The sequence below is a fragment of the Macrobrachium nipponense genome, chromosome 28 (assembly GCF_015104395.2).
Source record: "Macrobrachium nipponense isolate FS-2020 chromosome 28, ASM1510439v2, whole genome shotgun sequence".
In the NCBI taxonomy this organism is placed as follows: Eukaryota; Metazoa; Arthropoda; class Malacostraca; order Decapoda; family Palaemonidae; genus Macrobrachium; species Macrobrachium nipponense.
The window spans coordinates 68,763,234-68,775,845 of record NC_087217.1 but is presented as its reverse complement, the minus strand read 5'-3'; the positions used below and the strand labels follow the sequence as shown (position 1 = coordinate 68,775,845).

The following is a 12,612-nucleotide window of genomic DNA, read 5'->3' as shown; positions in this document are numbered from 1 at the left end:
TCCTAGGCACAGGGTGGTCCCTTCATTAAGAGGTAGCAGACAAGCTCTTCCAGGTTTTGGGGAGACCCATGCTCTACCTTTTTGCGAATCGCTTCAACAGGAAGCTGGAGATATTCTATTCTGTGGTCCCAGATCCTTTAGTGTTAGCAGAGGACGCATTCCAACATCCCTGGAACAACCTGGAGGTGTATGCCTTCCCTCCATTTTGTTTGATCTGTCAAGTTCTGAACAGGCTAATGAGTTCACAGGGTCTCAGGATGACTTTGGTAGCCCCTCTGTGGCCTGAGGCGGAATGGTTCCCAGGTCTGCTGCTGTTGTCAGAGGTTCCAAGGGAGATTCCCCCTTGGCAACATCTCCTGTGTCAGCCACATGCAGAAAGGTTCCATCAGTCAGTAGAATCCCTGTCTCTTCATGGTTGGAGGCTATCAAATATCTCCTCCGAGCAAGAGGCTTTTCTCAGAGAACCTCTGACGTGGGATGTTTCCTTGGTTCTCAAGAGCCTCACTAAGAGTCCATATGAGCCCTTGTGTCGCTCATCTGACTGGAACTTGACGCTCAAGGAAGTAATTCTGGCCTTGGCATCTTCCAAGAGGGTAGGAGAGCTCGACGGTCTAAGCTATGATGTGAAGCACACCAGGGGTTGGGGGTCCAGAAGTCATTTCTTCTGGAAGCTGGACTGGTGGTTAGGCCCCTAGCCGGTTTAGGATGTCTTGTACCTCCCTCCAAGTATGAGTCTATCCTATTGTTAAGACTGAAGGTTTGTTCGTATATGAACAAATGACAAATTTTCTAAGACAATTTGTATTTTTCATACCTACGAACCTGAGGTCTTAACATTATACTGCCCGCCTCTCGCTGCCCTCTATTTGTTAAGACATCCTGAGTTGGGAAAGACTGAAGCAGTGGCGTAGGTGTGTGGTCCTTGACCACTAGACCCGATCTATGCATACGTTGCCAGATATCACAAGATTCCTTGCTTTCATCTGTTTTTTCCTATTGTTAAGATCTCAGGTTTGTAGCTATGAAAAATACAAATTGTCTTAGAAAATTTGTCATTTTGCTAGTGTTTTCACAATTGAAGTCACTAACTCAATCCCTGAACTAGCTATTAGATATGAAGGAGCAGAACCATTGGACAAAATAATATTTACAGAAGTAGACATTAAAAACAAAAGAGAAAACTAAACAAGTTCAAATATCCTGGCCCAGATGGGATTCAACCAAGAGAAATTAAAGAGTTAAAAGAGGAGATAGTTCCTCGCCTATATAAACTCCAGGCCAATCTGTCTAATATTAGTCCATTGTAAGGTTTTTGAGTCCATCATTGCAGATCAAATTGTGGATCACATTGATATAAACAACTTGTTGTTAAACAGCCAACACAGTTTCAGGCAAAACAGATCCTGCCTATCAAACAAACCTCTTGGAGTTTTTTCATATGCTATGTATTCAATACATACTAGATATACTTTAGTACTTAGATTTCCAAAATGCCTTTGACAAAGCTCCACACAAAAACTAATGACAAAAGTTAGAGCTTTAGGTAATGTAGGAGAAATAGGAGACTTGATCGAAGACTGGCTAGCTAATAAAAAACACAGTCATAATAAGTGGAGAAGAATCCGAATAGGCAGATGTGACAGGTGGAGTTCCTTGGCTCGCTCTTATTTTTTATTAACATTAATGACATTGATGTAGGCTTAACTAGGAGGATAGCCAAATTTGCAGATGACACCCAACTAGATGTAAATGCAACAGACCCAAATACAGTGGAAAGTTTAAGAAATGATTTATGGAAAATAGAGTTGTCAAAGAGATGGCAAATAGCTTTTAATGTAAGTGTTACAAATAGGAACAAACAACCCTCATACAAACTACATGCTGCTTGGGAATGACAGATAGTATAGAACAAGAAGAGGACCTTTAAATCATTATTACCTAGGACTTAAAATCCACAAAACAATGTATCAAAGCTGAAAAGAAGGCACAAAAACTAGTGGGACCCATAAAGAGTCAGTTCAAATACAAACCAAGGAAACAGTGCTGCAGCTCTACACATTAATAGTTAGACAAAATCTTGAATATGCAGTATGGTTTTTTCACCAACACTAAGAAAGAATATAAATAGACTACAAGGGATACAAGAGCCACAAAGTTAATTCCATCCATCAGGCAAATAGGTTACAAAAGACGGCTAGAGAGTTTGAACATGTGTGAGTTGGAAACACAACGATTTCAATGACAACTAATAGACATTCAAAATCTTCTTCTTCTTCCCAGCTTTATCCCTTTCGGAGTTGCCGTTTTTAATGAGTCTCTTCCATCTACCTCTGTCCTGTGTTTTTTCCTCCGGTACTCCCTTCTCCCTCATATCATCTCTAATGCAATCTCTCCACCTGGTCTTAGATCTTCCTTTCCTTCGTGTTCTATCCACCTCCACATCAAGCCATACCATCTTAACCTTGCCTCTTGCACTTTCTTTTATGCTTCAGTGACCTTTACTGTACCCCTAATATGTTCATTTCTAACCCTTCATGAATCCTAGTTCATGTCTACCGATGAAAACTTGTTGTCATAATCTTTCACCCATAATTCTGTCAATAGACATTCAAAATACTGAAAGGCGTAACAAAAGTAGACAGTAACTTTATCTGATTAAACAAAAGCCAGACAAGAAATAATGAATGGAAACTTTAACTTAAGAGCTACAACACATCCTATTGTGGGAACTTCTTCACATACAAGATTTGTGACACATGGAATAAACTGCCACTAGAAGTTGTAAACAGTAGCAGTGTGGAAGAGTTCAAAAGAAAGCTAGACATGATCATTAGAACACTGTGAATGAATTATAAAACCTGCTCCTAGAGATAAGTGAGCGCATGATATCTCCTTAGATGGACTAATAAGTCTTTGCGACGTCCTAATCCTTGTAACTCTCTTCTTGCGCAGTCTTTTTTATGATTTGTATTCTTTATTTCAGAACTTTTCATTTTTTTACAATGAACATAGGGCTACTTTGAGGTAAAGTTACTGCCAAACTCTCTCTGCACTGTACACAAAGCTTTTATATTGCATTTTCACTGTGAGAAGTGTCTCAACTTCTTAGTAACTCTAGGTTTCCTGTAGTGTGCCAAAGTAGCCTAAATTGACAACATCCAGTCCCATTAAAAACAGGTTTCACAAAAAGTAATGTAAATATTAAGTGTTGCATACCTGTACTTCAACCATCATTTTATAGGCAGTTTGTGTGAGAATTTGACATTATAATGATAGGAGTAGCATTTCTTGGATTGATTGTTGGAGTCAAGTGAATCTTAAATGCATTTTGCATATATTTGCAGTTTTTTGTTCATTTCTGTGTGCTTGACTAGCTGTTGGTCATGGTAAAGCATAACTAGCTGAAAATTCACTCAAAATAACAAATACCTATGCAATCTTGAATGGTTGCCCGTTGAAATAAAAGTTCTAATATTTTTTATGAGCCATTGCCTCAAATTGAAGCTATAATCTTTTTAAAAGAAAACCTTTTTATAAAAAGGATCACAGGTTATGGGTTCTGTACCTGAAAGGTTGAGTAAAGATGCCCTTGGTTATCCACATATGCACAATCCACAACTGGGCATTATCTGCAGTAAATATACACAATGATTACAAATAAATGGAAAGCCTTCTGTTTAGTTTGCAGCACTGTCCTGGAAGAAAAACCCAATAATACGCTGTTATCAGTTCTTATAGCACACTGAAAAATTGGTATTGCTGGGGGATGAACGAGGTTAATTGCATTTGAGGGGAGGAGGAACACCATCCTGAACACTTCATAATCTACTTCAGCTTTGGCAGTCATATATCATTGGGTAACAGGTAATGCAAAAAACACAATTCTATAAATCAAGTGTAATAAAGGGATATTAAATTGGAATGAAATAATCGTGCACAATATGTAATGATAGCTATAAGAAATACAGTGGTACCTCGACATACGAAAGGCTCAACTTACGAAAAACTCGAGATACGAAAGCAAATACGAAAAATTTTACAGCTCTACATACGAAAAGTTTTCAAGATACGAAGGGTTGTTGCTGTAAAGTCCCGAGATTCGCCTGGACCACCGAGAACAATGTTAAAACTCCCGCGCCGCCAACTGAGTAAACTCGCCGCCATCCTCCCGCTCTCCCATTGGTTCCTGATACTAGTCACCCCATAAGGTCCTGCTCTCCTATTGGTCAGCATCTACCCCTTGTGCTTTAAGTATTCTATTGGTAAAAGGATGCTGTAAATTGAAAAACTTATTCATGCAATACATTTAATAAAAAAAAAAACATTAGGTAAAGATAGAATAAAGAATAGAAATGAATGGTTATTATACTGTTTGGTAGTTTCATTAGTTGAAGAGAGATACTAATGAAAATTTATGGCTTACTGTGTCCTAGGAAAAATGATTGCTTGGCGTTCGTTCGGTACTCGTAAGACGGGTAAGAGCTGAATGTAAACAATCGATTGGAAGGTTTTTTTTTGTTTGTTTGTGTATTATAGTTAATGATTAATTAATAATTATTTGAAATGAGTACATACTGATTATTTATACATTTTATTGGCATATTCTAAGCTTTTGGGTCTTAGGTTTAGATGTCAGAATCATAGACTAGGCTACAGTAGCAACCGCTAACATAGGCTAGGCTTATTGCTAAGGGACATATGCTAAAGTCCTAATATATGCAGTAAAAATGGGGTTGAACATTACATGCAGTTGAATATTACTCAAGTATGTACAGTATTTTGCCATTTTGGAGTCATATTTCTTCCATCGGATCGGCGTCGTAACCCTAGAACATGTGTTTTAGGCCTGGAAATATAATTTACTGGGGTGTTTTTGGAGGGCTTGGAACAGATTAGCCATTTTACATGTAAAATGTGGTCCAAGATACGAAAACTTCATGATACGAAGGGCGCCTCGGAACGGATTAATTTCGTATCTCGAGGTACTACTGTAATATTAGATAGGGTAGCATAAAAACAGAAAAGAGAGAATAATCAGAATACAGTGAAAATAATGAGAAAGAGAAAGAGAGGAGAGGGAGAATTGAGCTTTGGTGTGTGTCAAATTTGATCAACAAGCGTAGCCGTAACAAAATCATAGTCACAGGATGTTGGCAAGACGGGAAAGCGGCAACAGCCATAACACCATCGTAATAGAAATCTTAAGACCGCCATAAAATCTTTGACCTGTGACCTTGCACCAGACACACTCACCTTCTATCGATAATGAAGCTCCACTTCCAGGAGGAGGTACTAACATGTTAATTAACTGACTCCACCTGAACATACACTGCCTTAGGAGGTTAGGCCAAGTTCAATCCTGGGGTAGCTGATTGCAGAACGCCAGAATGAGAGAGAGGACCAGCCGCTGTCGTATAGTAAAGAGGCAAAACTTTGCCATTGGTCCTAACCAGATTCTTAATTTGTAAACTGTGTAGTTGTAACTTGTATTCTTTGCAAAAGTAAAGAAAGAAACTCTGCCATTCATCTCATTCAAACTCTCCTTAGAGACTGATAATATTACTAATCCAGAACTAACAATTAAGAAGAAGCATAAAGTCAAATAGAACCAGATCGTAGAATGAATCATCTATAAGAAAGAAGCAGGTAAGATAACATACACTTCAACACTCTACAAACACCTAACAGATACAAGAGAGGTAGTAAACAAACAAAAGAGAGGTAGTAAACGAACAGATATGAATAGGATTGCTTACAGGAGTGCAGTTAAGTAAAAAAAATGAACTGAATTTTTTCACTTTAGATTTAATTACATAGTACTGTACATACTAAAGTTTATATCCATTAATGGAATGGGATTAATATAATTCTATTATTCAGTAGATGTAGTACATTTCCTACTAATCAAAGGTTTTAACCCCTGATGTATGATAGCCTAAGCTCTAGCATGCCATACAAAATGAAAAACAACATTCATGTAATACATTTCTAATAAGCCCTGTGGTGCACACACACACGCACACAGTGAGAGAAGGGGCAATGTTATGCAAAAATTGTTCTGTGCAACTCCCAATACTTCCAAAGATGAATCAATGGAAGAAAAGGAAGGAGACAGGGCATCAACAGAAGATGTAGCTGAGGGAAAAATTCTGGAAGAAGGTGAAGCAGAATTTTCCACTTGGGAAGGCAAGAATCCTTCCCAAGAAGGACAAGTAGACATCTTATGGTGCTCCCTCTTCTTGTAGAAACACTTCCACTGCGACACAGACCAGGAACGACATTCCAGGCAAGGATTAGTGATATTGCAAAAATTGGAATGGCACCTGCAAGTGGAATGGGGGTCAGTCAGGGAGGAAGCCAAAAACCTTGAACAAAGAAATCCTGGGACTCCTGGATACAAGTGTTGACGGGGCCTAGACTTCTTGGCTGGATCCATGATAACACACAAGCAGGTCCTTACCCAAAAGCACAAAAGAATCATGGGCTAAACAAAGAAACCATCTTGGGAAGGAGGAGAGCAAACATGAGCTTTCACACTCCAATGTGGTTGAAGAGGCTAATGCATCACGAGCTTCCAAGCATGGTTGGTGGTCAGCTTCCACCACGTATACGCATGAGTTGCCAGCTGGTGCTAGAAGTTAATCCTATTGTTGCTAGCTATGAAAAATACAAATTGATTAAATATTTGTCATCTGAATGAAATGTCTATTAACTTTTTAATGTGGAGGTACCAAAATGCAGTACACTAAATGGTAGCTACTTGTTCAGAGAGAGAGAGAGAGAGAGAGAGAGAGAGAGAGAGAGAGAGAGAGAGAGAGAGAGAGAATTTGTTTATATGCCTTTTATTGTAGATTGTGCAGTTTACTTTGTGTTATTCTGGTTATGAAATTGGCCTTTTACATCTAGTATTTATTTTACCATATTAAAAATTTTTTAATATCCACAAGGGTCTTGAATGTATGGTTGTTGAAAATTGAATGCATTAATTCTGGTAAAGCTGATACTGTTCCTGTAGTGTTGTGGTGCATGAGCACTGTAGTTAATTTAAAATTTTTGTAGCATTATTTATAGGGTCCTTACTTTTTAGGGTAAAGTTTGGCGACTGCTGATTGATGCTCAGGTGGCTCCATTGAAAGCAGCAGTGCCATCAAATTATTACCAAGATTTGTTAGCTCGACGAGCATCAACAGCAACTCTTGACCCAGCAGCCAAGCAGGTTAGTTAGAACTTTAAAGCATAATCTACTAGTGATATACAGTGGACCCCCCGTATTCACGTTATCCGAATTCGCGGATTTCTCTTGGGAACATTTCCCCGCATTATTCATGGAAAATTTGCATATTTGCGGTATTTTTCTATGAGAAATATCCACAAATTCTTTTTTTTTTTTTTTTTTTTTTTTTTATCATAAAAAGGGATTTTGACGTAAGGAAAAATCTATTTCTGGGCGATTGGTTCGTGTCGCCCAGCGAAATATCCCTTTAATCCATTATTTCTAAGGTAAATGCACTAACACATACCAGAGAATAAATAAAATAAAGAAAAGGTCAGTACTACTGACTCGCTCACCCTCTTAAGAGGGCGTCGGTATGAACACTAGGGCGAGTGAGACCACTACCACGAACCACTTACCAATAGGAATCTCTACGACAAAACCCCCACAAGAGGGGAGCCGACCCACAGAGTGGGCAGCAACTACTACTACTCCATCCCATGCTGCCGACTGCTGCGCCTCTGGTGGCCATCCTGAAGTTAGCAGACAATCTTGAGCGCAGGGATGGGTAGGGTGGGATTTCGCTGGGCGACACGAACCAATCGCCCAGAAATAGATTTTTCCTTACGTCAAAATCCCTTTTCTGGGCTCAGTTCGTGTCGCTGCGCGAAATCGTACCAGAGAATTAGCACAAGATTGTAAGAAAATAAATAAATAAGGTCTCAATAAAACTTAAAATAAAATGAAATGTAATTGCTAAGAAATATACATATACACAATTATACTAGTTAGAAAATATTCCTTAAAATTAACTTAAAGTTAACATATATGTACAGGGCTTACATGGAATATATGTTGATCTTAACATTTGTGTATAGTTAATATGTACAAAGTAAATAAAGCAATTATAATAATAAATTGAATGTGAACAAACTTAGGGAATAATATAATAAACAAATGTATATGACTTAGTATACAAAACCCGTAACCATTGCAAATGTAGATGTGTCACCCTAGCATAAAAATAAGGGGACCACATCATAGAGATCAGAATATACAAACAATTGTGGGTGGCCCTAGCAAAAAAAATAAGGGACACCCACTGTACCATCACAAGAGCAGCTAAGACTCAAGGTAGACGTAGATGAACATGGTAGGTATAGACACACTGTGAATGAGATAGGTAGAAAGGGAGACTGGATCTTCAACTTAAGATTTAAGCAGAGTCGGGGGAAACTATGTTACCCGCCGCAACTGCTGAAAATTTCAGAGCTTCCAAGGACTTTAAGTAATGACGCTTAAATACTGTCGGCGATTTCCATCCAGTATACTTTTTCAAATCATCAAAATTCATGTGTTGGAAATAGTTAATTGAGGTGGCAACTGCCCTGACATCATGAGCTTTAGGGAAGGAATCAGGGTTGGCTTGCTTAATAAAGTACAGGATCTGTTGCCTGATACCTTTAATAGATAAAGTACCACCTTTTTCTCTCTTAAAGAGAGGACCCGACGAGGATGAGGATGTCCTGGACAGAAAGGCTCGTAAGGTCGATACTGGACAAAGAGAAACATCTTGTGGAAGGGGTATAACCTTCCACGGTTCCCACCTCAACAAAGGATCCTCATTCTTTGCTAAAAAGCTACGTTCCGGAGAAAGTAGAACTTCCCCTGTGGGAAGAAATTCTATATGATTCGGATCTCTGGATAACGCCGACAGTTCTGAAATTCTAGCTCCTGAAGCCAAGCTTAATAAAAATAGAGTTTTTCTTAAGAGCATTATAAATGAACATGTCGTATTGTCCGTTTCTGAAGCCAGCTTTAGAACATCATTCAAGAACCACGATACTGACGTAGGCCTCACTGAAGGTCTAAGTCTAGCACAAGCCTTGGGAATAGACGAGAAGTAAGAGTCTGTCAAGTCTATGTTGAAACCGAGTTGAAAAATCTTCTTCAAGGCTGACTTGTTTGTCGTAATAGTGCTAGCTGCTAAGCCTTTTTCAAATAAAGATCTGAAAAAGGATATAGCTGAATTGATTGTCATAATTCTGATATCTGATTCTCTCAGGAAGATTGCCAACTTTTTGACTGCAGCATCATACTGTCTCAAAGTTGAATCCCTTTTATCAGATTCCAAGAAAAGAATATTTCGTGGATCAATATCTGCATCTTTTTTAGCCGCAAACTTCATGAAGTCCATAAAGTTAGGGTTTTGAGAATTCCTGAGGAAGCGAACACAGTCTTCGTTTGTACTGACTGGGAGAGCCTGGGATTGGGAATTCGAAGAGGACGAAGACCCAGTTCCAGAATCAGAGGGTACCAATTGCTCTTCGGCCAATCTGGGGCTACTAGAGCTATTTGACCATTGAACGTCCTGAGTTTGTTCAGTACCTTCAGGAGAAGATTCACTGGAGGAAAGACATAAATCTTCTCCCAGTTGTTCCAATCTATGGACAGGGCATCCGTGGCATAGGCCAGAGGGTCCAGGTTGGGGGCCACATAACATGGGAGTTTGTGGTTCGCTTGAGATGCGAATAGATCTACTTGTAGACCTGGAACCCTCCGGAGAATCCATTGGAACGAACTGTTGTCCAGTGACCATTCCGACTCCAGAGGAACTGAGCGGGATAGAGCATCTGCTATGACGTTTCTCACTCCAGCTATATGGGTGGAGGAGAGGTGCCAACTGAACTTGTCCGCCAGGGAGAAGATGGCTACCATGACATGATTCAGATGTCGTGACTTGGAGCCTCCCCTGTTTACGCAATGGACTACCACTGCGCTGTCCAGAACTAGCTTTATGTGGGAGTTCTTTGGCAGACATAACCTTTTCAGAGTCAAGAACACTGCCATCGCTTCTAATACGTTTATATGAAGCCGGCGGAACTGGGGTGACCAGGTTCCTTGAACCTTCTTGAACTGAGAATATCCTCCCCAGCCGCTTAATGAAGCGTCTGTGTGGATGGTAATCCCCGGAGGAGGAAACTGAAGGGGTACTGATATTGACAGGTTCTTCACTTTTGCCCAGGGGCGTAGACGATTCCGTAGAACCTGTGGGACTGATGACAACTTGTCCCTGGACCTGACATTTGCTCGTGAGCGCCAGATTCTGGTTAGGTCTTTCAGTTTGGCTTTCATCAAGATGTTTGTCACTGAGGCAAATTGGAGGGAACCTAGGATTCTTTCCTGGCTTCTCCTTGAAGCAAATTTGTGCTTTAGAAATTGCTTTACTGACTTCGCTATTTCCTTTCTCTTGGCTGATGGAATCGACAGAGTATGGGAGGATAGATTCCATTGAATGCCCAGCCACTGAAAGTTGGACTCCGGAGTGAGTCTTGATTTTGTTCTGTTTATCTTGAACCCCAGATACTCTAGGAACTGGATTACTTTCAGTGTGGCTTTGTGACATTCCTCGACTGTTGGAGCCCAAATCAACCAATCGTCGAGATACGCTACTACCATTATCCCCTGAGACCTCAGTTGTTGGACGACTACTTCCGCCAACTTTGTGAACACCCTGGGTGCCACGTTCAGACCGAAGGGAACTACCTTGGAGGAGAATGCTTGATCTCCTATCTTGAAGCCCAGATAAGGGCGAAAGTGTCTTGCAATAGGGATATGATAGTATGCGTCTGTAAGATCGATAGAGGTGGTGACGGCCCCACCCCACGGGGGAAGTAAGGTCCGCACCTGTGAGATGGTCAGCATTTTGAACTTGTCGCAGCGAATGGCCAAGTTTAAGCGGGACAAGTCTAAGATTACCCTTCTTTTTTGTGAGCCTTTCTTTGGAACGCTGAATAAGCGACCTTGAAATTTTAATCTGTTGACTCTCGCTATTGCTCCTTTCTGAAGGAGGTCCTCCGCATACTCCGTCATTTCTTTTGATGGAAGTTGAAGGAAAGGTCTGGATGGAGGGGGATCCGCGACCCAACTCCAACCCAGGCCTTTCGACACAATACTCTGTGCCCACTTGCTGAATTCCCACCGGTGCCGGAAGAGAAACAGCCTCCCTCCTACCTTCGAGCTCTCACTGCTGCTGGGTTGAGTGACCTCCGCGGCCTCCACGGAAGTGTTTTCCCCTGTTGAGAGACCTTCCTGATCCTCTCTGACGAAAGGATCCCCTACCTCTGCCTCCCCTGCCAAAGCGGTCATATTGCTGAAAGGCCTGGCCTTCGAACACTTGGTTGAAGGCTGGGGAGACAGCGTAGGAGGTGGAAGGTTGAGGCTGGGGGGAAATCACGTAGATGGGCTGTGATTGAGCCTTAGAAGTAGAGGGTTGGGCTGATTGTACCAACGGAACAGCCGAAACAGCCTGGGTGAAGCGTTGCTGCTTTTTCTGGTAAGGCTGATAACGTTTCGGTTTCCGCTGAGACTTACCTCTTGCTGCTTGGTCTTGGCGTCTCTTTGCAGTGAGACCCCAACGATCCTTAAGGCTTTGGTTAAGCCTTGTCGCTTCCGCCTGGACCTCCTTTACCATTGAATCAGGAAAGAGGTCTGCCCCCCAGATGTTGGATGAAAGCAACTTATTCGGCTCATGACGAATAGTCGCTTCCTGGAGGACATGTTTCCGGCAGTTAGTTCTGGCTGTAGCGAACTCAAACATGTCAGACTGGACTGTTTGCGTCAGTGACTTGGTGAGAAGCTTGAAGAGCGGCTCAGAACCGTAAGAAATAGTCGCTACTTCAGTCATTGCCATGGTATTAATGGACCTGGCTAGCCTAGTCTTGGCCTCAAATTAAGCTTGAATGAGGCTGTCTGGAAGTCTAGGTAGCTTCTCACCAAACTGATCCATAGCACAGTCTGGTTTGAGTTTGCCAGCCGAAAAGGTGTTGGGCAAATCTTCCCACAATTCTCCGAGTGAAGGGAGCAAAGGAGATGTGGGGTCTGCTTCCCTTAGCTGTGGCGGAACGACTCCCCCTTCTGGGCAGCTGGAATAGTGACCGTTGCTATCTTGCTGAGAAAGGGAAGAGGAGTTCCCTCCTCCATCGTAAAAATGGTGAAGGGACTCTTGAAGGCTTGAATTCTCGTATTTGAACAATCCATATCCTCTAAACACCTGAGCCATTCTCTTTGAGCCTGGTCACGTGAGTAGAGGACTGTCTCCTTAGGGACTTTGTCATCTCTAGTCATGGCTGCGTCAGTGAGTCTGGCGTAGCCAATGAACGGTGGTTGGAGACCCTCCGGGTAGAACTCGAAGTCCTCAATCCTTCGAGTACCACACTCCGGAATGGAAATAAGACCGTCCTGGAAAGGGGCGTATGACGCCACCCTCCAGGTTATTCATAGAGAACGGAGGCAGAGAGTCATGAGGTGGGAGCTGAGCTAGTCCGGTGCCGAAAGCTGGGGGAGTAGCTAGAGGGGCCTGATTAAGTCCGGCGATAATATTGTCCTGAGACGTAATC

At 41.6% G+C, this 12,612-nt stretch overlaps 1 protein-coding gene across 3 annotated transcripts in view; it reads left to right on the top strand.

Moving 5' to 3' along the window:
• Positions 1–12,612, top strand: part of LOC135201857 (TBC1 domain family member 2B-like) — a 641,388-nt gene that overhangs the window by 236,799 nt on the left and 391,977 nt on the right. For all 3 annotated transcript variants that reach the window (XR_010311621.1, XM_064231151.1, XM_064231152.1), the window contains exon 12: positions 7,088–7,216. Coding sequence is in view for 2 of the 3 variants with exons in the window: in XM_064231151.1 (XP_064087221.1) it covers positions 7,088–7,216 (129 nt within the window). In the remaining variant the exon portion in view is untranslated. The remainder of the gene's footprint in view (positions 1–7,087; positions 7,217–12,612) is intronic.